The sequence below is a fragment of the Notamacropus eugenii genome, chromosome 1 (genome assembly GCF_028372415.1).
Source record: "Notamacropus eugenii isolate mMacEug1 chromosome 1, mMacEug1.pri_v2, whole genome shotgun sequence".
NCBI lineage: Eukaryota > Metazoa > Chordata > Mammalia > Diprotodontia > Macropodidae > Notamacropus > Notamacropus eugenii.
Genome location: NC_092872.1, coordinates 377,584,606 through 377,610,063, shown reverse-complemented (window position 1 = coordinate 377,610,063; position 25,458 = coordinate 377,584,606). Strand labels below are relative to the sequence as shown.

The 25,458-nt window shown below is 43.2% G+C and overlaps 2 protein-coding genes across 2 annotated transcripts in view; one reads left to right on the top strand and one right to left on the bottom strand.

Moving 5' to 3' along the window:
- CSF1R (colony stimulating factor 1 receptor) overlaps positions 1-14,453 on the top strand; it is a 44,100-nt gene extending 29,647 nt beyond the window's left edge. Inside the window, exons 11-21 of the mRNA XM_072630699.1 lie at positions 7,807-7,933; positions 8,821-8,925; positions 9,684-9,794; positions 10,177-10,333; positions 11,065-11,135; positions 11,312-11,409; positions 11,840-11,962; positions 12,051-12,162; positions 12,484-12,583; positions 13,017-13,125; positions 13,217-14,453. Coding sequence (XP_072486800.1) covers positions 7,807-7,933; positions 8,821-8,925; positions 9,684-9,794; positions 10,177-10,333; positions 11,065-11,135; positions 11,312-11,409; positions 11,840-11,962; positions 12,051-12,162; positions 12,484-12,583; positions 13,017-13,125; positions 13,217-13,345 — 1,242 coding nt within the window. The 3' untranslated portion in view covers positions 13,346-14,453. The remainder of the gene's footprint in view (positions 1-7,806; positions 7,934-8,820; positions 8,926-9,683; positions 9,795-10,176; positions 10,334-11,064; positions 11,136-11,311; positions 11,410-11,839; positions 11,963-12,050; positions 12,163-12,483; positions 12,584-13,016; positions 13,126-13,216) is intronic.
- A 472-nt stretch (positions 14,454-14,925) lies between these two features.
- HMGXB3 (HMG-box containing 3) overlaps positions 14,926-25,458 on the bottom strand; it is a 69,419-nt gene continuing 58,886 nt past the window's right edge. The window contains exons 15-20 of the mRNA XM_072630698.1: positions 24,799-24,983; positions 21,970-22,189; positions 21,009-21,142; positions 18,129-18,245; positions 17,448-17,657; positions 14,926-16,599 (exon numbers count right to left, since the gene is read on the bottom strand). Coding sequence (XP_072486799.1) covers positions 16,123-16,599; positions 17,448-17,657; positions 18,129-18,245; positions 21,009-21,142; positions 21,970-22,189; positions 24,799-24,983 — 1,343 coding nt within the window. The 3' untranslated portion in view covers positions 14,926-16,122. The remainder of the gene's footprint in view (positions 16,600-17,447; positions 17,658-18,128; positions 18,246-21,008; positions 21,143-21,969; positions 22,190-24,798; positions 24,984-25,458) is intronic.

Here is a 25,458-nt window from a genome sequence, read left to right as displayed (position 1 = left end):
ATCCTGCTGTAACACTTGAACTCTCTTTCTGGTTACTTGCAGTATTTGTTTCATACAAGATACTTTATTTTTCCTTCTATTTCTTTAATCTTTTGACTTTGTTTTAATATTTCTTGCTGTCTCATGGAGTAATTAACTTCTGTGCAGACCATTATAATTTTTGAGGAGTCTGTTATTTGAGTAAGGTTTTTCCCTTCTTGTGCCAAGCAGTTAATTTTCCTTCCAAGTCTCTCCTTCAAGTCTCTTTCATTTCTTTTCCTGTTTTTTTTTCTTCTACTGCTCTCATTTCATTTATGATGTCATTTAAAAACACATCATTTCATCTAGGAATTCTAATTGCCCTTGTGGGCAAATTATGTTTTCCTTTGAGGCTTGACTTGTAGGAGTTTTGGGGGAATTTTGAAGTTATTCTCCTCTTTTAGTTGTGTATCTTAGGCACCTGTCACCCTTTGTCTTTTTGTTTCTTTGTTTGCTCTTTTCTCCAGTGATCTGCATTGTATTATCTGGGAACTCTAGGAGTTGAGTTGAGTCCATTTTCTTGTGCCTACCCCTCCTCCCCCAACCCTGGCCCAGGATACTCTATGTTATTGGTTTAGGCCAGGGGATGAGTCCATGAACAGCTCTGGGTTTCTGAGCTGCTAGCCTGCCTTAGAGCTCTGGACCCACAATGGATGGTGGAGAAATTCCAATAAATACTCCTCCAGGTTCCTTTTATCAGGAAAATAGATGTGAAATGGATGTGTGTGGGAAATTCATCAAGTAGCTGTGCAAAAATCTTCAGCTATAATTCATGCCTTATTATTCCTCAGATAAGTCATACTAAAGTGAATCCTCTGAAATAGAAAACTCTCTAAGCTAAAAGGCCCAGCTTCCTCTACATCAAAAAATTCAAATGAGAGAAACATAACCCTAATTCCAAGTATAAGAAAGTCTTTGACAAAAGACTAAATATAAGAATTCATACTTAAATACTTTAAGTAAATTTGTGATTTCATTGATTTAAGTACTCTTTTCAATAGGGCAAACTGAAAATAGTTAAACATCCTCATGGGCCACTCCTGTCCATGTCTACCTGTAAACATTCCGAGGGAATCCAAGCAATACCTTCCTCTAGATCTCTTGACACTACATGAACATCAATTCAACACTCAGGCTATTTATCTGTCATCTCATGCTTCTGCTACATGACCTGCCCACAGGTCTCTGTAATATCTTTTAGACCACCTTTGGCATTCAATTTGTTCTGGAGGATATACTGTGTTTTATTATATCACTGCAATTTTAGTTCTCAGTCAGTGTGGAATTCTATGACTTAAACCTACTGTATATAGTAGTACCAGAATAATACTGATGTTAAAAAGATGTAGCTTTATTTTCTGAAAAAGCTTGGGGTGGTTGAAAATCCATTTTTCAAATGCAGTCCAATCCACTTTCTTTCTTCTAGTACATTCTGGGTTCTTTGTCTCTCTGCAACGTCTTTCCCAGATATATGTACTGATAGACCAACTCTGTGGGCTATCCATCCAAAGGAATATTATGATCTGGACAATTCTTCAGTCACTTGATTTTTCCTGTGTAGATAGTTATACTAAACTCTATTGAAAGAATATGGGTCTCATTTAGGAGCTTATGGGGTTTTAGGACTTGATACGATAAACATGATATCCCTCGTAATCAGAAACATCTGAATGACTTCACCACCTGTAGGCAATCTTTTCATTTTTAATCTACACTGGGCATCCTTTAGGAAAGTGGCAAAAATCCTTGACACGCATATGTCTCCCTGGTTTGTGCCTTGCAGAGTTATTTACATGTGTTGTATGTCTCAAAGTATCTTCTCTGATCTTTACATATGCACGGGTGATATCTCATAACAAAACTCTGTCGAGTCAAATGCTTTTTTACTCATTGTCAACAGACAATTAAGTAAGCAAAGTGAGCTCTTGGACTCTGTATCTTGAAGTCAGTTGCGTGACTGCAAAGGCAGAGTCTGCTCTTTGTCATTTGTGAAAGCCTTCCTACTTTCATCAAGGGGGCTCTTGATATTTGTGTATAGGCATATGCAACACGTAAAGCAGATACAAGGCAGCCTTGTAGGGAAATGCATGAGTTGCTTCGGCATCAGGAAAAGCCTTGTGAAGAAGGTAGAGTTTGTATTGAGTCTTAAAGGAAATTGGAGATTTCAAAAGGAAGAATTGATAAGGGAGAGTATTCTAGGCTTGGGGATCATTCAGTTTAAAGACACATTGATGGGAGAAACAATGTGTTGTGTGAGGAAGAAAAAGGACGAGAGTAATGTGTTAAGAAGGCTGGAAAGGTAAGATGGGGCCAGGTTGGGAAGTATTTTAAATCATATTTAATCTTGGTGGTCACAGGGAGCCCACTGGACTTTATTGACATATTCAGATCTGCACTTTGCTAGAAATATATGGACTCCCCTGGTACAATATAAACTCTTTGAGGACTGGTATCATTTCTTCTGTCTGTATATTTTTAGCATCTAGAAAAGAACTTACTATCCATGACCAATAATCCCTTATTTTTCATTCCTGAAAAGTTTTCATCTTGCTTTTTTGCCTGAAGACATCTAGTGATGGAAAATTCACTACCTCCCAGTGCACCCAATGCTGCTTCTGGATATCTCTGATTGCTAGGAAGCTTGGACTAATTTTTGCATCCCTGACTTTTATCCATTGCTCCTAGTGTTGCCCTTGTGGGAACCTAACAGACCAAGTCCAACCTATTCCTTATAATAAAACCCAAGCCTTCTCTTTGCTAGGCTAAATTTACATATCCATTTCCTTCAACTGGTCTTCATATGACATTTCCATGAGGCCTTTAATTATCCTCACCTCACTCTCTAGCTTATTAAGGTCCTTCCTAAAATGTAGTGCCTAGATGTAGCCCTCTAAGTGTGGTTTAACTGAGGTGACACAGCAGCATTAGTTAATTCCCTAGACCTGGATACTAGGCTTCATTTAAGGAGATCAAAGATTGAATAAGCTATTTTGCATACTATATTATGCTGTTGACTTATATTGAGCTTGGAATGCACTATGCATCCCAGATATTTTTCAAATAAGCTGCTGTCTAACCTTGACCCACCCCCATTTTGTAAAGTTGATTTTTTTACCTCAAGTATGACTATACATATACATATATAACATACATATATTATATGTATATATGTGTGTATATGTATATATGTGTGCATACACACATATATACATATATCATTGTATTAGATTCAGCCCAGTGCTCTAGACTGTGAACATCTTTTTGAATCTCAAGTCTGTCATCCAGTGTATTAGCTGGCCCACTTAGCATTGTGCCATCTGAAATGTTGACAAGTATGCCTTGTTCTTTGTGTATATATATCTCCAAGTCATTGACAGAAATGCTGAACAGCACAGAGTCAAGGGCAGATTCCTGGAGTCACAGACAGAGACTGCCTTCCAAGTCGACAATTGAATCCTTAATGATTACTCTTCCAGTCTGTTCTCTCACAGAACCACAGAATCTTAAAATTAAAAGGAACCTCATTGACCATCTATTCTAATCCATATCAAAACAAGGCTCTGTTCCACAACATCTTGAAGAAATGGTCATGCAGCATTTCCTGCTTCCTCAAGCAGCCATTGCTCATCCGCATGGCTTTTGCTATGTGGCTAGTTAAGAAAAATTCTTTTTTAAAAAATTTAATTTATTTGTTTTTAACATTTTTTTAAATGTTGAGTTCCAAATTCTCTCCCTCTCTCCTACCCCTCCCCCAGGCATTGGAAAGGCAAGCAATACGATATCAACCATGCATGCAAAATCATGCAAAACATTTTTCGTATTAGTCATGTTGCAAAAAAACAACCCAACAACAATAAAAAGAAAGAATGAAAGTAAAAAATGTATGCTTCAATCTGCACTTCTCTGTCTAGAAGTACAGTCATCTCTTCCACATCATGGGGGCTGTGGCACAGCACCTCTGTGATCTGGAAAATATCAGTAAAATTTTTTGGTCCTCCCTATGTAACAGAGAATAAGTCTGATTTTTTTCTTTTTCTCTTATGGGGTGTTTTCAGTACTTTTTGTAAAATTTGGGTTAAATATTTGATTATAGGTTCTGTGTCATCTGCTGGCCTTCACATGTTATCTGTAGCTTCTGCAAAACTCCCCTGAAAATTCCTACCTAACTTTTTTTTTTGCCAACCTTCAATATATCGAAATTGCTATGAGGAAAGTCATGAGGCGGAAGGGATAGCTTTTTCTAAGATTTTTCATCATGAGTCCTTTAGAATTGTCTTGGATCACTGTATTCATCAGAGAAGCTAAGTCTTTCACAATTGATTATCATTATAACATTCCTGTAATACTTTGTAAAATGCTCTGGTTCTGCTCACTTCACTTTGCATTAGTTCATGTAGGTCTTCCCAGGTTTTTCTGAAACCATCCTGCTTGTCATTTCTTATAGCACAATAGTGGTCCATCACAATCATACACCACAGCTTGTATATTCATTCCCCAGTTGATGGGCATCCCTCAATTTCCAATTCTTTGCCCCCACAAAAAAAGAGCTGCTACAAATATTTTGTTCATATAGGTCCTTTTCCTTTTTCTTTGATTTCTTTGGTATACAGACCTGGTAGTGGTATTGCTAGGTCACATGGTATTAGGACAAACTCTTTGAAGTAATCTCTTATAGTGTGACCATGAGCATTTAACCTTTTTCTGAGCCTCGGTTCCTCCCCTACAAAATGAGATTGACCTAGATGGATCTCCAAGTCTCCCTCCAGTTACAAATCCTATGATTCAGTCAGCATTTCCACACAAGATTCCTTCCTTCATGGGATAGTGGACAATTTGAAATGTCTGCTGTTCCTTGTGCTACCCTTACCTTGAGTTTAGTGTGTACTTTATTGGGGGGGATTGGCTTAGTCACAGGATTCCCCATTCTTCTAGGATACCAGGTAGGAAGTGCTCATTCCTCTCCAAGAGGTTCCACTCTGATCTGGGAAGTCAGGAACCCTCAAAGGCAGACAGTCCATATGCAGGAAAGGCCCTGTTTCAAGGACAGTCTTACTCAACAGGCTGAGTCATCAGACCATTAACCACTGGTGTGACCAGGGGACAAGCAGAGAAGGAAGAGAGAAGAGCAGAAGTCAGCAAGCTGGGAGAGAAGGAGGGTGGAGAGAAGATTGAGGAGACAGCTGAACAGCTCAATGCCTCAGCCATGCTCTACTGGTAGGGGGGAAGCGGTCATAGGGAGAGAAAGCAATTCTAAAAAGTAGAGATTGGAAGTCAGAATACAGGTGAATTCACAGGATCCCAGAATTTGAGAGTGGGAAAGGAGCTTTAATTGAGAATCAGCTGTTTTCCATTGGCACTCTCCTGTCTGAAGAGCCTTACTTCCTACATATGCCAAGCCAGCTGTTATTTATCCTTCATTCTCAGAGGACCAATGACATCATGAGGATAATGTTTTGACTTGTGCATAAATTGGATATAAGTGGGGCAGATTTGCAGAAAGGAATAGCAAAGTAGGTTGGCAGGTGAGGGGATTGGAGCAGGGCAGGAATCGTCTTATTTTATACCTTGAACATAGGTGGTCATGTGGTTGTTGTTTAATCATTTTCAGTCATGACCTCTGTTGGGTTTTCTTGGCAAAGTACTAAAGTAGTTTGCCATTCCCTCCTCCAGATCACTTTACTGTTGAGGAAACTGAGGCAGGCAGAGGTTAAGTGATTTGTCTAGAGTGAAACAGCTAGTAAGTATCTGGGGCCAGATTTGAACTTACTTTGACTCTTTGACTCCGCTGTGCCACCCAACCGCCCCACAACACATGGTTATTGCAGTGTAAAGAGTTGGCAGTTAAAGGACCTGGATTCAAACCCTGACTCTTTCCCTGACTACCTGTGTGACCTTGGACAAATCACTCAGTCTCTCTGAGCCCCATTTCTTTTAAATGAGAAGGCTGGATACCTAGATGATCTTGAAGATTTCTCTCTACCACTACATCTACAATCTTAAAATCATGTTGGAAGTAGTCCATATTGTTTCTACCCCACAGTCATGCTGGTTCTACCTTACCTCCCAAGTCCAGCTTCTCCCATTTGCAGAGCAGCTATAGTCTTACCTAAAGTTCCTCACTTGTAAAGTCAAGTTCATGATCCTTGAAGAGGCTAAGGTATTGCCCTGTCAGCTTCAAGCACAGCCTCAGCTGCTTTTCCATCATTGTTCCACTTGGCCCAGCTAGATTTCTCCTCCCTGGGTATGTTTTGCTTTCCTCCAATGCCCCCAAGTGGTGTGGGAAACAACCTGGAACCTTAATTTTTCTCAATCAAGTACCGATCATACGAATGTCTCATTTGAAGACAAGATATGAGACCCCTGCCATCCAGGAAGATGAAAAATGACGTTTATGAATAAACACTGGATTTGGACTCGGAAGACCTTGCTCTGAATCCTGTCATTTACTGTCTGCCTTCCTTAGGCAAGTCATTTCACTGTTCCTCCTCTTTAAAATGAAAGGATTAGACTAGCTGGTCCCTGCCAGCTCTCTATGAACCTACGACTTCCTGCAGCTGGGAAAAAAGTTCTTAGAGATCAGTGGTATCTTCCGAGTGAACACTTCTGGAGGAAGGTTCCTGTTCCATATAAAAATAATAATAGTGACTACCACTTATATAGCACTTTATACCTGTTATCTCATCTGATTCTCACAACAACCTATTAGAAGCTACTTGTTAATCCCCATTTTACAGATGTGGAAACTAAGGCTGAGAAAAGATTAAATTAATTGCCTAGAGCTACACAGATAGGATTTGAATTCAGATCATCCTGAATGTAGTCCACTGCTCTGCTTTAGGTGCCTCAAAAAATAGAAGGAAGAAATGTATACCCATTAGAACTGACAGCAATGAAACAGGCTGCCTCTGGAAGAAATCTTTGGATCAATGGAGATCTTTAAGCAGAGCCTAGGTGGCCACCTGAAAATGTTGTTCAAAGTTGGACTAGATACCCTTGGAGGCCCCTTCTAGCTCTGAGGTTCCCTAGTTCCCCGAAGATGCTTTCTTCCTCCTTTTTATTCCCTTTCGCCCAATGTGTGCATGCACGCATGCACACACAAACACACACATACACACACACCAATCCTAGCTCCCCACCACAGGGGGCTGACTCAGGCCCAGCTGCGGGAACACAGAGAAAGAAGAAGTAGAGAGAAAAGGCTGTCAAAAGCCAGTTTGCAAAGAGGTCACTGAGTGCCAGCCACTACCAGATAAACAACTAGCCCATCTAGAATATCTCCAGTTTTCTTGCTCAGTGCCAATGGCCTGCAATTCTATTGTTAAAGCTGTATGCTTTACTCTTAAGTCTGTTCAACCAGGATCCCTCTATTCCTATAAAGGTATCAGAAAGGAGAAAGGTTCGTTCCCTCTCCTCTCTCCTCCTCTTCCTCTCTCCTCTTCCCTCTCTCTCTATTTTTCCTCTCCTTTCCTTCTCCTCTCTCCTCTCCTCACCTCTCTTCTCCTTTCCTTTCTACTCATCTCTGCTTCTCTTCTTTTTCTGTCCTCTTTTTTCTTTCTAAGATGACAAGTTGCAGAGAAGGACTGCCACTCTGCATCAGTAGAGGGACTTTCTTCATCTGGGAGTTCTCTATACCAGTAAATCACAGATCCAGTCCCAATTTCTATAATTTGCCAAGGTACAAGAACGGTCACTGCAGCTGTTTAACAATGCTGTCATCTCACTCTTCTGTGCTCATCTCTATATTCCACAACCCATCTGCTCTCCCTCTTTTTGCTTTTGCCATCCCAGAAACCCAAGTACCAAGTGCACTGGAAGATCATTGAGGCCTGCGAAGGGAACAACTACATCTTCATTGATCCTACACAGCTGCCCTATAATGAGAAATGGGAGTTCCCCCGAAATAACCTACAGTTTGGTGAGATGGCTGACGCTCATCTGAGTCACAGAGTCAGGAGGGTGGTTAGACCCCACGAGATAGTAAAAGAGAAAGCCTAGTTGTCCTGACCTTCAGCCCAGGACATTCTCCTGGGTACATGCAGACTGATTTGGGGAGAGGTGAGGGAAGAGGGACCTAGGGACTCCCACCTCCCATTGCTGGAAAAAAATTTTGTGTGTGTGTGTGTGTGTGTGTGTGTATGATCCCAGCTACTGTCACCTCTTGATATCCCTAGCTGTGCTCCAACTAATCCCAACAGGTTCCTGCTGTCCAAAGAGGACATATGCAGTAAGGATAGTCTGGCAGAGTCACATAATAAGGTGGTGGAATACATTATAATTGTGTCCACTTTAAAGTAGGTTTTGTTCTTTGCCATACAGTGTATATGCTGAAAGCATTATAAAATAATAAAAGTGACTCACCCAGTCTAAGACTGAACAGAGCACTGACCAAGGAAAGAGTCAGTACCAACTCCTTGTGTAGCCTTGGGCAAATCACTTGCCTTCTCTAGGCCTCAGTTTCCTCCTCTGTAAAATTGTGGGAATTGGATTGTAGGCTCTCTGAGGGCATTCTACTGCTATTTTTAAGAACCATTTCTCTTCTATACTCACTGCCTTCAATCCCAGACATTTGTGTATCTCTCCCCCCCTTTCCCCTTCCTCATCCTTTATAGGATTGACTTTCCTAGCTTACATCTCTGCTTGACATCCAGTTGAGCTTGCCTCCACAGAGCGGAGTTGGTTTGAGTTTCTTAACTGGGAAACTTGCTGTCCCCTGTTCATCTCACTCTCCGTACCCCCGCCCATGTACTCTGCCCTCCCACACCCTTTCCCCACTACAGCACTGAACTCTTTATTTGGTGGCAGGTAAAACACTGGGAGCTGGAGCCTTTGGGAAGGTAGTAGAAGCCACAGCCTTTGGCCTGGGGAAGGAAGATGCTGTCCTCAAAGTGGCTGTCAAGATGCTGAAGTGTAAGTAGGACCTCAGGGTGAGGGTAAAATACAAGGCCTGGAGGAATTCAGGGTAAGGGGCAGGGAAGCTAGGGAAGTCCAGAGTGAAAGGCAGGGTCAGGAAAACTCAAAGTGAAAAGGAGGGGTAGGGGGGAACCCAGGGTGAAGGGCAGGGGTTGGGGAGTCCAGAGTGAAGGATGGACTCTCAGATGTCCATCCTGAGAGAGGTTTGGGTCTTCCAAAGTCATCTCAAGAGCTAGGACTCACCCTTCTCTCCCTAGTGACGAGATGGTGGGAAGGTAGCTCTGGCCTCTGTCTCCCTTGGGCTTGGTATATCCAAAGGTCAGCTTGGTAGGAACTGGAGAACAGGATACTTGGGTTCTCTTATATGCTAGCTTTTGGTCTCTTGTCTAGCTCCTCAGGGGGCTCTGCCCTGGTTTTAGGAGAAGAGTCTGAATTGTGTCTTCAGTTTGAAGGAGGCAGGTGTGACGAAGAGTCACAGATTCAGCCTTAATGGCTCCTGAGATCCTTGCTGTGAGCACAGTGGCACTTTCTCTACATCATACTGCCATCTCTCAGTCCTTCTCTGTGTCTCTCTGTCTCTCTCTATCCCTCTCTCTCTCACTGTGTCTGTCTCAGTCCATTGGTGTCTCTGTACTTAGCTCTCTCTCTCTTGAGTATCTGGCTATTTCTCCCTGTGCGTGGTTCTTTTCTTGTATCTGTCTTTTCCTCTCTCCCCTTCTCTTGTTCTGCTTTGATTCCTCTTCTCTGTTTTCCAGCCACTGCTCATGCAGATGAGAAGGAGGCCCTCATGTCTGAACTGAAGATCATGAGTCACCTGGGGCAGCACGAGAACATTGTCAACCTGCTGGGGGCATGTACCCATGGAGGTGAGACACACACGGCACAGAGGGATCAAGCAATCTCAGAGGCCAGTCAGGGGTTCTTTGGGAAAGGGTTCAGCAGAGGGAATAAAGAGCTCTGGGCTATGCCCCAGAAAGAGAATCTTAGAATTATAGAATCACAGGATGGCGCAATATCACAATGGTAAAGAGAAAAATCACCGCACCAAGTTAGCACAGCAGACTTAAATTCATCTTTCCTGGCTTCCACTCTAGCAGTATTTCTTCCTTCTATTCACCAAGAGATCTTTAGTCTCCAGGAGAGTACCTATCCCTTAACATGTGTGTTCCCTGGGGGAGTTTTGAGCATGAGACCATTCCCCCTCATCCCCCAGGGCTAAGTTGTGCCTACTGGTCTCTCCTCATCTAGGCCCAGTGCTGGTCATCACAGAGTATTGTCACCATGGTGACTTGCTCAACTTTCTACGCCGTAAGGCAGAGGACATGTTGGTGCCAACCCTAAGTTCTGAGTCTGATGGAGGTCCAGGGTACAGAAACATTCATCTGGAGAAGAAATACATCCATGGGTAAGGGCACAAGACAGCCTGGGATGGGACACAGGCTGGGGGAAGGCATGATGTTGGGGTACTTGGGTGAGGCATGAGAAAGGGAGAGAAATGCAAAGCTATACTGACCTACCATGAGGAATAGCTATTCTAATTCACAGAGCTCACTCTTAACTTTCCATGCCAGTGAAAAAACTCAACCAATTAATCAATCAACAAGCATTTAATTACCCTCTATGTGCTAGGCATTGACTAGGGTGGGGGTGAGGGAGTACAAAGTCAAAAAGATGAAAATCCCTGCCCTAAAAATGTTCAGTCTTAACAAATGGCTAATCCAAAAGGCTTTTCTCATTGACTTTAGAATACAGTCTACTCTTTGGGGAGCATTTTTGGGGAAGGGGATCTGAACAGGCCTGAAGGGGGAGTGGTAATGATGACTGGTTGCTTAGAGTAAGTTTTAGGCTGACTGGGTATAAAATTCCTATTGCTCTCCAACACTATTTCTCTCTCCTCATTCAGCCTTTCCTTTTACCTAAATCCAAGGTGGGTTGAGTGTAGAATATTTCCCTAGATGGCCATTTCCTTTAAAACCCTGGGGCCCCAGACCACTTGAATGTGGCACAGGTGTGTTTGGGAGGACTAAAGGACAATGGAAAGATGAGGGTAGGGGACACTTCGTGAGGGCCTGAACTGGCCCTGTCTCAGTCCTCATGGCCCCTGACTGCCTGAGGTAGTGATAACACCTTCTCTAGCCAGGGCCTGGACACCTACGTGGAGATGAGACCCGTCTCCTCCTCCTCTTCTAGCTCCTTCTCTGAGCAGGGTAAGGAGAGGGCTGGGGTTGGAGTAGGGGGAAACCCTGTGTGAAAGGGAGGGGGAGAGTTGAGACTTTGATTTCAAGGGGCACAGGGATGAGGAAAGGGAGTGGAGAGCAGGGGATACAAAGAGAAAGGATAGGGAAGTAGGGAGCCGGCCTTCAGCAAGCTACTCTGTGTCTAGATCTAGACCGGGAGGACGGGCGGCCTCTGGAGCTCTGTGACCTGCTGCGCTTCTCTAGCCAAGTGGCCCAGGGCATGGCTTTCCTTGCTTCCAAGAACGTGAGTGTCTGAGATTTGATCCTTGCTACTTGGCCCAGCCCCACAGGGGAGGGAGCCGAAGCTGGGCTGACTCGGGCCTACTAGGGATCAGGGACTCACCTTCCCTAAAGGGCTGGGAATCAGGGAGATAGTGGGAGAGGGAAAGAGGGAGGACTATGAAGAATGTGTTACGTGTAGAACATTTTAAGTAGGTAGGTACTGCTTCATTCTTTATACTTGTGTTTCCAGCACCTAACAGTGTTTGGCACTAATGTTTCTCAAGATAACTGTATTTGCCTGTGCATGTGTATGTAGACATGTGTTCAAATAAAGTGAGTGAATTTGAGAGCTGAAGTGAGCAGGAAAATAGTTCAGGAGTGACTGGGGCAGGAGCAGGGTCTGAGGTCTCCTCTCCCTCTTCTGATGGTGATTCTGAGACCAACTCTCGCAGTGTATTCACCGGGATGTGGCTGCCAGGAACGTGTTGGTGACCAGCAGGCGTGTGGCCAAGATTGGGGACTTTGGGCTGGCGAGGGACATCATGAATGACACCAACTATGTGGTCAAGGGCAATGTGAGTAATGTGAAGGGGAGGTGGGACCTTCCTTGGGTGACCATGGGTGACCTCCCCACATGACAGCCCAGGGGCTCCCTGTGTCTAGGCACGCCTGCCTGTGAAGTGGATGGCCCCAGAAAGCATCTTTGACTGCATCTACACAGTGCAGAGTGACGTCTGGTCGTATGGGATTCTGCTCTGGGAAATCTTTTCACTGGGTAATGTATGGTGGCAGTAATGCTCAGGGCCCCATCTGACAGGCTAGGGAACCTTCTCTGGGTCTGCCCTTTGAATATTCCCTTCCAGGGGCTAAAAGGCCCTCAGGGGCAACAAGCCATCACTCATTCAGCACTTCTTTGCTGAATTCTAGGCTGGGTTTTGGGAAGGACAGAATATAAAACCCAATACCTTTCCATCTGCAGGTATCTCTCCCCCAATGCTCAAACTAGTAGCAGCATGTGTATGTAGAGAGGGCGAAGAGGGTGGGGAAGGGCACGGGCCAAAACCACTGCCACTATTAAGAGTCTTGACTTTTGCAGGTTTGAGTCCTTACCCCGGTATCCTGGTGAACAGCAAGTTCTATAAATTGGTGAAGGAGGGGTATCAGATGGCCCAGCCTGACTTCTCTCCCCCAAACATGTGAGTTCAGACTCTAGGAAGGGCTCAAGTACATTGTTCTCTCAGGGTAACTGCTCAACAATGACCCAACAGGCCTTGCACCTTCTTCCTGCCTTTGGGTATTTACTCAAATCAACCTCCTGGTGTCCCTGTCCTTCAAGACCAAGTCTAAAATGGCAGTTCCTCGGGGAGCTTTCCCTAATGTCTTTTTCCTCCATGCTCTCACAATAGGCAGGCAGTTGTGAGGAAAGCACTTTGCAAACCTTAATGCAGTACAGGGATTCGACTCTTCTCTTCAGTATGGAATTAAAGGGATCCAAGTTGGGTCTTGAAGGATGAGGAAGACTTTGAGAGGGACAGGGAGAGCATTGCGTTCCTGGTGGGGAGATCTAGAACAGGAATTGAAGACAGGGGAAAAGATGAGAGATATTCTTGGGCTTCTCCTGTCCACCAGATACAGCGTTATGCAGGCATGCTGGGACCTGGAGCCCACTCGGAGACCCACTTTTCAGCAGATCTGCTCCTTTCTTCAGGAGGAGATGGATGCCACTGGTAGAAAGCAGGTAAGCTAGGGCCAGGGGAGAGAAGTTTGGCCAAGAAGGTACCATGGTGGACCTGAACAGGACTAACCCTCTCCTCCATCTTCCTCTTCAGGACTATGCCAACCTGCCCAGCAGTGGCAGTAGTGAAGAGGAAGACAGTGTCAGTGAGCCCATGGACTGCTGTGACCAAGTGGACAGCAGCCAGCCCCTATTGCAGGCCAACAACTACCAGTTCTGTTAAGTCAGAGAATCAGTTTCTCTGTGGAAGAGTCAACTTGGGGTATGAAGAGATACTCAATGATTTAGCTATTTCACTGAAGGGCTGGGCCCAACTTTGAAGCTCAGGAATATAAATAGGCTAGCTATTTCCCTGGAAATCCAGTTATTTTTGCATGTCAGGGTCAGAGTGGCATATGGTGTCCGTGGTCCTTCTCAACCCATTGGTGTTGTAACAGCCTATTTTACCATCTATTGATAAATGTCATCTCAGCAACTTTATCCTTTCCCCCTCCCCCTCCCAAAGGTAAATAATTTCTGCCTTTATGGCTAAGAATTCCTCTCTCCCCATTCCCTATGGAAGACTGAACTAGACCTCAGGAACTGAAAAACTGCTTAATCAGGTGTGAGGTCCAAAGCCCAAACAATACTGGAGAGGCAGCATCGAATGAAGGATGGGATGCAGTCTGAAAGACTTGGCTTTGAATTCCACCTTAGACACTTACTAGCCATACGGCCCAAGGCAAAGGGCCTACTTCCTCCTCTACAAAATGATGGTGTTGGATTCTATTGTCTCTTCCCTTCCAGTTTTAAATCTATAACCCTACAGGAACAGTGACAAACCTGGAGAGGCAGAGTGATCGGGCTGAGAAAGAAGTCATAGTGTCCAGTAAGTGTCAGCCATCACTAGTAGCAAAGGTCAGTTCTCAGATGGGCTATACCTCCTATCATCCCCCACTCAGCTCAAAGCTTACATGTAGCATTTCTGCCACAGATAACTCCAGGGATGCATTTCCTTGGAGAGGCAACACAGCAAATTAATTTTGTGAAAGTTTGTTTTTATGGATATTTTTGGTTAGAGTTTAAGTGACTGGACTCCTAAGTCTTCCTTCCCTGTTTTCACCCTACTTTGGGTTATTATGGCATTAAAAAGTCCAAGGTCTAATAACATTAGGACTTAACTTCTTTGGTCCTTTAAGTTATGAGTCATTGCTCTGAAGGCTGGTTAACCTTGGCATTTGGCTGGGCAGTCCCAAAATGTACTTAAAAGCGTTAAGCTAAGCTGCCTACTTTAACTAACAGTCACTTCACAGGATGTCAAAGTCAAGATTAAACTAACAATATTAACTCAATCAAGCCTCTTGATTTCTTTGGAATTAAAAACAAATGAACAAAAATCCAGAACAACAAAGCAACCTCTATGTTCTACTCCTTTCCCAAAGCTGAAATCTTTCCCCACTGTGCCTGGCACTTTCCCCTTCATGTACATACAGTTGCTTTCTCTAATCTTGACCTTTTACACTGATGTGATGTCCTCTAAGAAATCAAAACTGCTGCCACAGCTCCAAAGGATGAACAACAGCGCTAGATCTGGAGTGCCCACTGGCACAGATGACACTGGAAAGGGGACAAGGATGTTAATCTACAGACGCTAACCAGACTCAGGCCCAGTCTCCACATAGGCATTAACTTCACTACCCCTTTGGGAATGGCTCAGTGGAACCCACCCCTACGGCTGGTGCAGGGCCACCCCTCACCAATATGTCCCTCACATGGCTAGCATTCACATCTTCCCCATACAAAGATCACACATCCGACTTCTGCTTCACCTCAAAATGGATAATTTATTAAACGTTATCATTTGGGGAAAAAAAAATCACCAACTCCTCAAATAAATTAATCCAAAAATGGCAGACTCTCATACCAAAATGGCCTTGGGTGTGTGGATCAGTTCTGCCATTCTTACAATCCAGTCTGCTTCCCCTTCATGGAAGGGATGTTCACCAACACAACACGTGTGCCACAGCTCTTCTGCCCTTGCCCGTATCCTCCCCCACCCTCCACTCCCATGTCAACCCCGGACAATCAATGGCTAAGTCCCCATCAGCAGTGATATGGGAATGTAGAGGAGGATGCAGCTGGAAAGAAAAGGAAGGGGCACTGCCTTCCTCAAAGCTACAGTTGGGAATGATGTGGGCAAACCCAAGAAAGAGAAATTGGGTGCTCCTAAGCCAGCTGGTCCCTGACTAATTATCTTTCAGTGGAGGACTCTCTGGCTTCCCACTGCTGCTCTCTAAAGCTGCTTCCAGATTTGGTTTTTATTGTAAGAAAAGACTTAGGCCATGAATAAGACATAGCACCAGAAAGAATAAAGTGCCCAAAGAAGTGGAAGCTGGAAATCACAGCACTAACAAGCCTGATCAAACCATGCAAAAGCCCTGCAGGGTCTCTAGATGTCCTCTCAGAGTCAAAAATGAAAGAGACAGTGAGAGCTTCCTAAAAACAGGGTTATGACATGGCAAGTCTGGGATAGCAACTGCTTAGCCCCACAGGAAGGGCCCCCTCAGCAAAAGTCTGTTTTTTGGCCTCCTGTCCTGACCCATTGCATCCCCCATTATATAGATGGGAACCCAAGTCCCACCACACACACTCTTGGAAAACTGGGTTCCTGGGATAGGAGGTGGGGATTGGAAGGGAGCAGTGGCAGTTACAGACTGACTTTGACATCCTAAGTGCTATTCCATGGCTGGAAGAGGATTCTGGAGTATCCACCATCATCAAATGAAGGTGGGACATAGCTCTGAAAGGAAACTGTCTTTACAGGGGGGCTTCTTGCCTGCCCTGAGAACAGACGGAAGCACATGGCTCTTTGGTCATCACAAGCAATCAAAGGCAAATGGCCTCTCTCTCACTGGAAGGTGGAGGGAGTCACTGCCAGCCCACTGGATGTATCTGCCTGGGGGTACCCCCCCAACTATGGCTTGAGACAGAAGGAGCAGTGCCTTCAGGGATGAGCCTGGCTTATTCAGAAACCTCCTTCTCCTCCCCCTGAGGATCCAAATCTTCTTCCTCAATCTCAGTCTTGATCTGTGCCACCCCCAAGCGATAGAGAGTATCTCGGATGACCACCTCTCCTGGCTGGCAGCTCTGTACAATGTCCTGAATCTGCCGATTGACAATCTCTCGGCTGGTGAGAAAGTCTATGAGGCGGTTGTAGAGGTAATAATGAGTGGCATTGTCAAAGGTGACAGGTCGCTGGCGAATGTTACTTGTCTTGCTATCCGCAATGGCAGTGAGGACAGCTTCATAGGGTTCCAGCTCTCGGCACAGGGAGAGCGAGTGGTGCCTGGAGCTGGGATCACTGGGGTTGTTTGGGTCTGTTCCAGTGTGGACAATGCGCCGGGTGGTGGTTTTGGTGACTGGGTGCTGGACTGAGGGCTCAGCTACTGTCATATCCACAGTGTAGTGTCGGTCCAAAAGTTCTGGGCAGGACATGTACTGCAAGACATATTCATAACAGAAATGATTAGTAAATTCAGGCCAGGGACCACACTGGAAGAGGGGAAGATATTTATCTGGAGAGGTAGATAATCTTCCTTCAAGTGGCATAGTCTGGGCTACATATTTAGTAAGGGCCCAAATCCTGAGGGGGAATCGATTAGTGACAAAATACCGGTGGAGGGAGGGGGCCAATCTGCTTTAATGCATCTTTAATACTTCAAGGTACTGATTAAGTTGTTATGTCCTCCAATGCTGATCTTAACTTCCCCATATCTTAGAAAATAGTCTGCATGAACTGCTGTATTCAAAGCAAATTTTGTCAGCTATCTACCTATATCCATAAACTTTTCTGCCAGAGTTATTCTTTTGGCAGAACTATTGACAGGCCAGAGTGCCAGACACACAATGATGATGTATCATTGTATCTTACTAGTGAAATAAGGAAAGGCCAAAAGGAGACTAGAAGGAAGTTTAGCGTGAAATTGAGGGACCCGACTTCTCCTTCCACCTGAGTTCCTTAGTAAACATTTGGCATAAACATCAGCTATGGAATGACTATCACATCACATTCCCAATATCTCACAAAGCAAGTGACAGGTTCTGTTTTTAGCAATTTACTGTCTTAAAGATTCATATAAAATCAATACACTTGGGTTCTCTTGATATTCATGCTCTGCTGCTAACTGGCTATGTCATCTTGGCTAAGTCACTTTACTAACCCAAAAGGAACAGGAGAAATGTGACAAGGTTAAAGATTGGTAATTTAGTTCCACATGAATCAAGTCCCAGGCAAATCTGTTCTTTGTGGCCCAGGGGTATATACCAAGGACCCTTCGATGACTCACTGCTGGAGGCTCTGTGGGGCTGGAGAAGCAGCCCTGGTTCCTCCCCCACATCTGGCTGGTCAGTTCTGGGTAGCACAAGTCAGCACACAAGGACACTGGTGTGGCCAGATCCACTACATAGACTGGAGGCCAATGGCGTGAAGAGGTGAGCAGGTCCACGTGGTCACGAGCACTTTCCCCTCGAACCAGGTACTTGGAGCCACATATCACCTGAGACCAGAGGACACAAGACACAGATGAAGGAATACTTGACCACAATCAGTTTAAGGAATAATGCAATGACTAAGAACATCCTAAAGCACTTGCTACTTTCCAAGATTTAAAAAAAATTCCAATCTGAAGAGAGAGGGTTCAAATCACTACAAACTCCACACCCATCTCCCTTCCACTCTTCCCTCCCAACCAGTTTCCTCTCCAGGTGAAGCTACTAGATCTGAATGTCCTATGGGTCATCTGGTGGCACTAGAGAGCAAATCCTGTTCTTAGCTGTCACACAGTGCTGCCTTGCCCCAATTCTGTGCTATTCTAGAAAAGAGCTGGGTTAATATATCTGCAGAAAGACCAGAAGGTGAATCTCAAAGCCACCTCTGCTACTCCTGCTTACTCAGAGCAGCCAATAATAATTCCATGATCAAGGAACCAAGTCCCTTCCCTCTACTAGCAACTTTAATGTTTCCTTACCTGGTGAGGACACACCTTGTAGATTTTGCCCCCAGTAAGGTGGGATGGAGGTTGTCTAGCTCCTCCCCCATTCTGTATAGATTCATAGAGAGCCAACAAGGAGTAACAGAGCTGATCCTGTACAACAAAAGGAAACACACAGAAATTCCTATTTCAGAATCTGGATCCAGGACCTGTTTAGTGATGCTGCCTTCTGGAAATCTTATCTGAACTTCTCTGGCTCTGGGTGCTGGTATAAAGGGCTGCCCACACTGCTTTGATTGTTATACAAACCATAAAATTCTCAACAACACTCTGTGCTATGCAGCACAAAAAAAAGGAGACTTAGATCCAGGGATATATGTAAAAGAACCTTGTAGTTTAAAAAAAAAATAATTAAAAATGAAATATTTGTGTGTTGAGTATTTTATTTCTGCAAAAACTAGCAAGCTATATCATAACCAATTGTTTGACTGACTTCAGTGCCACCACCCAAAGCCTTGCTAAGTCTCCTTGGGGCCACAGTTTTGCAGACAAAGCCCTCAGTGTCACCAATGTTACTCACCAGAATTCTTTCCAACTAGCAGGTCATCAGCAAGAACATTCTGAGGCTGGTTTTGAATGTAAACTACTTTATAAATACATGAAAAGTTCTAAAGTTGACAGAAAAGATAAGATTCACTCTGTGGTTAGGTTTTAAGCCCAAAAGAGTGAAGCTCATTTCTTTCCCAAATTTTGATGCCCATCTCAGATAGCAATGCCCCAAAGTCCTGGTGCTGAAGGAGACAGACCTCTGGCAATCTCCAGGAAGGCTCTCTGGAAGAGAACTCATCAGGCTGAGATCACATCACCTGGCCATTTCAAATTGGTCTGCCAGACACACTGGTGGGCATTTTAAAAATCTGTGCCTGTGGCCTGGTCTGTGGCTCCCCCTCTATTGCACTGTAGTCTCCAAGAGTTCCTCTGTGATGGCCGAGTCATATAAATCTAACTGACCTGGGCTGGAACTTCAGACAATTTTGCTATTCTAAGAATGCTAGTAAAATCTTAGGGGTGATAATCAGACATGAAGAAAGAGAGGGAGAAGAGAGGAGAAGACAGGAGAGAGAAGGAGAGGAGAGGAGAGAAAAAAGAGGAGAGGAGAGGAAAAGAAAAGAAAAGAATTTGCCAAACTCCCAAGCCAGTGATAAATACCTTTCCCCTTCCTCTTAATATTGGAGACCTGACATAGGACTACTGGTTCTTATTGGCATGAAGGAATTTAACCAATCTCAGCTCCTCTATGAATTCCAAGAACCCTAGAGCTGTACGTCAAGGGTTCCTAACCAGCACATTAGCAGTAAATCTGGTACATTTCTATCCAATGTTGCTGGTCTGTGTGTTTTTAATGTATATGAATTTTTTTGGAATTCATACAGAGACAGGCAATGGATATATATTTTGTCTAGATAAGACAGCTGGTAGAGAATGATGATTCTAAACACAAGTTTTATTCAAGCTACAAAAAAATGAGATTTGTGCAATGTGGAAGTCTACATGACAAGAGAATGAATTTGGATGGCAGTGAGGAAGTAGAAATAGAGAAATTTCACAGATTAGGGAGCAGAGAATCTGACTGAACAAGCATTTATTAAATGCTTACTATGTGCCAGGCAGTGTGCTAAGCACTGATGACACAAAGAAAAGCAAACGTAAAGTGCTTGCCCTAAAGAAACTGGCACGCTAATGGAGGATACAACATAGAAGCTAGTATGCACATATAAGACACACGCCCAGTAGACAGAAGGTGATCTCAGGTAGCTGTTACCTGGGAAAGGTCTGGAAGAACATGGCATCTGAGCTGAGTCTTGAAGGAAGCCAGAAGGCAAAGGTGAGGAGGGAGAACATGGGGGTCAGATAATGAAAAGACATGGAGTCATAAGTGTTACATGGAAGTGTTATGGAAGACAGCAAGAAGGCCTGTGTTGCTGAATCATAAAATGTGTGGAGAGGAGCTAAAGTATAAGAAGACTGTAAGAGATACCAAGCAGAAGACTAGTGAAACTGTCCAGGGATGATATGATGAGAGCCTGTCCCAGAGCTGTGGCTACGTGAAAAGAGAGAAAAGGGAGCACAAATGGAAAATGCTTTGAAGATAGAAATGACAAGATTTGCCAATAGACTGTACGTGTAGAGTGAGGGCAAGAGAAAAGCCAAAGATGATATTGAGGTTGTGAGCCTGAGTGACTGAGAGGATGATGATGCCCTTGAACAGAATATGCGCACCTGAAAGAAGGAAGGGCTTGGGGAAGATCATAAGGTTTTTGACATGTTGAATTTGAGCTGCCTAGGGGACATCAAGTATAAGATGTTCAAAAGGCATGTGATGATGCAAAAGAGCTCAGGAGAGAGATAAAGGCTGGATGTAAAGATGTAGGAATCCTCTGTACAGAAATGATCATTGAACACAGGGAAGCTGAGGAGATCATCAAAACAGAGAATATAGAGGGCAAAGAGAACTCAGGTTAGATCCCTGGGGGACACCCATGGTTGGTGAACATAACTAGAAACCAGGAGAGAGCAGCGTCATTAAAACCTAGAGAGAAGAGAGTCTCCGGGAGAAGAGGGTAATGTAGAGTGTCGAAGGCTACACTGAAGCAATTGTATAATTTCTCTTCTGCTGAGGAAAGATAACAGGATTATTTTCTTTTTGTCATTTTTCTTCTCTTTATCTTAGAAGGAGTTTCTTTTTTAATTCCTTAGAAAATAGCTCTGGGTGAAAAGGATCCTAGGAAAAGGCAAGGTTCATTCATTGAGGAAAGTATGCTTTACTTTTCTAAACAATTAAATTCAATTAAAATCATTCATTCTGATTGGTGCAAGCACCCGAACTCCCAGGTGCCACCTCTTTACTCTGCTCACCTTCGTTTCCTCTGCCCCCCAGGGGATACCACACAGCCCCAGAAGGTGCTGCAGCTGCTCTTTGCTATAGGAGCCAATCTCTTCCAGCTTCAAAGTGCCTTCCTGAAGTAGTCTCACCAGGGAGCTGCCGTTACCTGTAAAGGGACAGGGGCAGTGGGCAAGGGAGGACAGAAGGATGTCTGTCAACTACAGACAAAATAATGAGGCTGGGAACAGGAAGTGTTCTAGGTTCATGTAGCAATTATAGGAAATGAAGACTCAGAGTTTCCTTATGCTGTAGGACAGTAAGAACGTTATGCCGTTATTCTAGAGTTTTATTCTTATTTTAAGTTCTTCAAAACATAGTTACATGACTATATTCCCAATGAGACAGGAGCTACTTCCAGACTGGTAGCCCAAGCCAGGAAATCAGACTTATTGTACCATTACTGATCTACCACATTTCCCATTTCCAGGTTCTGAAAAACACCAGAAAGCCCCAAAGGAAAAAAGACCATCCAAGTAACTGAATTCTCACTCTATTCAATTATCCTGGCTATTAGCTAGAAAACCAGACTCCATCATCAATATTTAGCTGGCCAACTAGCTCATATACCTTTGACTTATAATACCTCTGAATCAGAAAGTACCTGCAAAGTTGACATAAAAGACTTCAATGCTTCTACTTCAGAAGCTCCTGATGTGCCATTGAGAAGTCTCTTCCATTTGTATTTTTGTTCTCCAACCTCTGTTTTTAAAGTCGAGGAAGTCGGGGAATGTTTGCAGACACCCCATCAGTAGTCACTACCTTTCTAGAAATATTTTGCTATGCTACAGACACAATCTATTTGTGAATCAAAAGCACTTGCTGGGCATTATCACTAGTTTGTCCTAACGAGATATACCTACAATCTCAACTTGGTTTTCCAAAGGATCACAATCTCCCCATCCCTTTAAACATTTGGTTCTGAGACAGCCTTACCAGGAACTGACTGGACTTCCAGGTTCTTATCCTTCTCAGTGTTGACAACCACAGGTCCTCTCATCAATGGTGGGAAGAAGGGGGCAATGACAGAAGCATCGAATTTGGTGATAGGGATGCTGGCAGGAAAGGCCATCTGTTCAATCACTTCAGTCTCCATTGTGGACCAGAAATCCTCTACATTCACCTCACTGGAGCCCAGGAACTCTGGCCAAGTGAACTAAAAGGTAAATTTGAAAATGGTCACTCAGTCAGTAGGTATCTAGTCTCATCAGCCACAACATCACCTGAATTTCAAAACTTAATTATAAGGGCCTAACATTTAAAGCTAGCAAGTACCAACTAACTTATTTTACAGAAGGATAAACATGTTTTTTAAAAAGCGGTATGGAGGGGATAAATATGGTCCCTATTAAAGCACTAGCTGGTATTAACAAAAAGGAGAAGGCATAGTGAGTAAAGAGGAAGGATCTCTCCATTTATTGAAAAAGCAATTAAAGAGGAAATATTAGAATTTCTGAACCTAGCAGATCTTTGTCTAAGGAAACCAAAAGCAATTTCTCTGTGGTTGGGATGGCTGATTAGACCAATGAATACTGAGAGTAATGAGAAATTGTTAGTAAGCATAATTAACATGTTGATTGACAGGCAGTCAAAAGGAGGCTGGAAGCCAAGAGAAAAGACAGATCTAAGCTGTGATAAGGACTATAAGGACTATTTTATAAGATTAAAAAAGTAAAAAGCATAAGCACAGCTTTCAGTGTATCTGCAATAATATTTAAATCACACTTTTGTTTATACCTTAAATACGGGACAAATAATTTTAGATAAAAGTGGTTCCACAAGTATCCTTTAAGAAGTTAAATGTCTTCAAAGGGTATTGAGGGTGTTAAATGAGAAAAAAAAAGACAAAAAACCTAAAACCACACAGAGATTCTAGGGGGAAGGAGGGGTCTAGAATGATTGAAGTAAAAGAGAAGGGAGAGTAATAGGAGGAATACACTAGAGTAAGAAGGAGGAAGAAGGGGATGGAACTTGCTATTTCTCTTAATTTCAATGTGTGAGAAGACTATTGCTGTTGCTTGTCCTTCGTTCTGGAAGAGGACTGGGACATCAGGAAAGTGATGCCATCACTTCCAAGTGCATTAGATTTAAGTGAGACAGGACTGTGCAAAGTCAGCAACCTCACTCTGTCCTTCAGAGTCATCTGAGTCCGGTGGCAAGATCTAGATCAGGAGGACTGGGGATGACCCTGGATGCAGTATACGAACTAAGAGAAAGAGGTTGGGGCAGTTTAGCACTAGATAAATCTCTCTTTTATCTGAAATAAACAAAGGAGAGTTGAACATGATCATGTACACACAGCTTGTTTGAAATACATTAAACTCAACAGGATATTGTGTGGATCAGAAGGGGTAAGTTAAGAGAGAAAATAATCAAGGGTGGAGAACAATTTCAAGTAAAACAAACTTGCTGATCCTGAAGAAGCAGATTAAAAGAGGGGAGAGAAGAAAAAAATGACAGAATCTAAGGAGATACTTCAGATTGCATCTCAGACAACTGGGGAATAGTCGAACAAACTGTGGTACTAGAAAGTAAGAGAATATTATTGAACTGTAAAAAATGAAATAAACAATTTCAGAGAATTCTTGTTAGAGTAGAAAAATAATTACAGGAATAGTAATAATAAATGAACAACTACTACTAGAATTTATATAGTGCCTACTGTGTGCTAAGCGATGTGCTAAATGCTTTACAACTATTATCTCATTTGATCTTTACAACAACCCTGTGAGGTAGGTGCTATGATTATCCTCATTCAGCAGGTGAGCAAACTGAAGTAAATAAGTCCTCCTGACTCCAGGTCCAGTGCTAATATTCACTGTGCCACATAACTGCCCATAACTGATAATATAGATTAACACAGAGTGAAACAAACAGAACCAGAACAATTTATATAAGGACATAATATTGCAATAAAAAGCAAAAAAACAAGAAACCCACTCAACTCTGGAAGACTTAAGAGCTCTGATCCTTAAAGCAATGACCAACTTCAGAGGATCTATGATAAAGAATTTCACTCACCTGTAGACAGAGAGCAGAAAGAGACATATAATTCTGGACATGGCCATCATGTGGATTTGCTTTGACTATACTTACTTGTTACAATAGTTTTCCCTTTTTCTTTCTCTCATTTAATTAGGCAAGGAGGAGGAGGAGGAAGGGAAGTTGAATTACCAAAGTCAAAAAAAAAAGAGGGCCACTGAAACATTTTTCAAATGCATACAACAGAAGAAAGTTCAGAAATGTAGGACAATTCTGAAAGTGACATATAGAACACTTTACACAATTTATATATTATATATTTCTAGAAAGTAAGCACTGTGAAAAAGAGCTACACAACTTCATACAGAATCTTCTGTTTTCTTCTGTATATATGGAAATCCTCCCATTTTTTGGTGTTTAAGTTCAGAAAAAATAAATTTAAAAAATAGGAATTCTGTTCTTGGATATGTTTAGTTGAAGATGCCTACTGGTTATCCAATACACAATGACTTCTCAAAAAGTACTACCCTCTCCAGATTGGAACCTTACAAAGGGTTATTAATTTGACTCCATTTCTATCGGTTCTTCCTCACAAATCAGTGCTGTTGCAAGAGCAGGTTTAGGAACAGGCCTTTAGGCAAATTCTTTAACTTGTCTTGAAGGAGCCAAGCCAGGGCATGCTTTCCTTCTCTGAGCAGCACTAAGGCCCCACTGGAGCACTGCAGTGAAGGACACCAAGAGCTCCAGTCAAACCCTGAGAGTATCTCACAAAGAACATATTACCTCCACATTTTTCAAAGCCAAAACATTTTCTTCGTTCCTCTGGGCCATCTCTACTTTGGGAGCTACTCCACAAACACCACAGATCATGTCATTGTAGTCTCGGACAGTGAGGCATTCAAATGCCCAGTAGCCACTGCACAGCAACTCCTGGAGCTGGCTCAGTTCTTCAGAACCCAGTGTTTTCTCTGGAACAAGAACAAGATTACAATGAATTTCATGCAATCATTAGATGTCTTCCAAGGCAGTAAGTGTGAATCAGCTCCAACTTTTAGGAACAAGAATTATTTTTTGAGAAGCAGGCATAATGACCTGAAAATAAAATCACTCCTGAAAGGCATCTTCTTCCCTATCAAACCATAATGGAAATTAGCATTTTAAGATTCAGGAAACCTGAGCTTCACTTTGATGTCAAGTGCTAACTCTAATTCAGTAAGGAAAGCCAAAACAAGGATGGGTAGATATGTAGACCAATTCTAGTTTCTTTAGAAGACACAAAAGGGGCACACAAAGGTACACAAGAATAGTTCCCAAATGCTCAGGAGTACAGTTTCTAGACCATTAGTCCCTTGACCCAAAGCTCCAAGAGACTTGAGGTAAGGAGTCTCAGCAGACACTGCATTTTAGATGACTCCAACACAACACATAATGACTCAGGTTACC